Source organism: Peromyscus eremicus, chromosome 20 (genome assembly GCF_949786415.1).
Source record: "Peromyscus eremicus chromosome 20, PerEre_H2_v1, whole genome shotgun sequence".
In the NCBI taxonomy this organism is placed as follows: Eukaryota; Metazoa; Chordata; class Mammalia; order Rodentia; family Cricetidae; genus Peromyscus; species Peromyscus eremicus.
Genome location: NC_081436.1, coordinates 13,756,516 through 13,757,426, shown reverse-complemented (window position 1 = coordinate 13,757,426; position 911 = coordinate 13,756,516). Strand labels below are relative to the sequence as shown.

Sequence of the window (911 nt, the reverse complement as noted above, 5' to 3'; positions counted from 1 at the left end):
GCCAGTGCTTTACCACTGGTTAATAGTCCTAGCCCTGTTTTTGCTACTGGTTTTTTTCTTTTGAGGTTAAGTCTTTTATTCCAAAAATGCAATTAACACAGTGAAGGAATATATCTAAATTCAGGAAGCTCTACAATTTAGTCACCTTGACTTTTGCTTTTAATTTCCAAAGAATTATTTATTATACATCCAATAATTTTTTTGAGTATCACAAAAGTTTATTTATCAAAAAGTTTCACATGAAAATGTACATGAGCCAATTGTACACCCCAGTCAAAGAGGCCCTTTGGGGAGGCATGTGGACTCCTCTGCTGAACAGCCCTTGTGAACAGCCATTGTTTCGACTTTTCCCAAGGCTTCTAATATGATGCTGCTGCTTCCTTGTATGACCACCATGCTGATATTATTCTGTTGCCCACTAGTTGCCATCTCCACACACTCATCAATCACAAGATTCATAAAGATCAAAGCCCCGTGGTATTCCTTATCCATGTCTGCCATCATTTAACTTCAACGACAACTTCTGGTTCATAAATTTCTTCAGTTCGGGAGGGTGGGCCTTGTTGATGGCGACCACTCAGCAGGCTCAGCACGATGGCAAAGGAGTGGGTGGCCACATATCTAATGATTTAATATATAACTTAAATATGAAACAACTGTTCCTTTTACTTGTGAAGAAAGTATATCTTTCTTATGGAGTCATAAAATCAAATAGCCAATGCTTCCAGCAGACTGTCAGTCTCACTGGAGGAAACATTGCTAGGGGTAATGTTTAGAATCTCTGAAGTAGTTTAAATAAAGTGAGCCGCAGAGTGAACGCATTTCAGAAGTCCATGAAGTATGTGTCAGTATAGGTCCAGGTCAAAAGAGCCTTTGCAAGGCTGAAGGAATTGCAACATTGTGTGCAGATG

The 911-nt window shown here is 39.4% G+C and overlaps 1 protein-coding gene across 1 annotated transcript; it reads right to left on the bottom strand.

Annotated features, from left to right (window-relative positions):
- Positions 1-273: 273 nt before the first annotated feature.
- LOC131897114 (small nuclear ribonucleoprotein G-like) lies at positions 274-562 on the bottom strand. Its single transcript, XM_059247994.1, is given in 2 exon segments — positions 274-463; positions 465-562. Coding segments are annotated over 2 exon segments (258 nt in total). The 5' UTR covers positions 533-562.
- Positions 563-911: the final 349 nt, after the last annotated feature.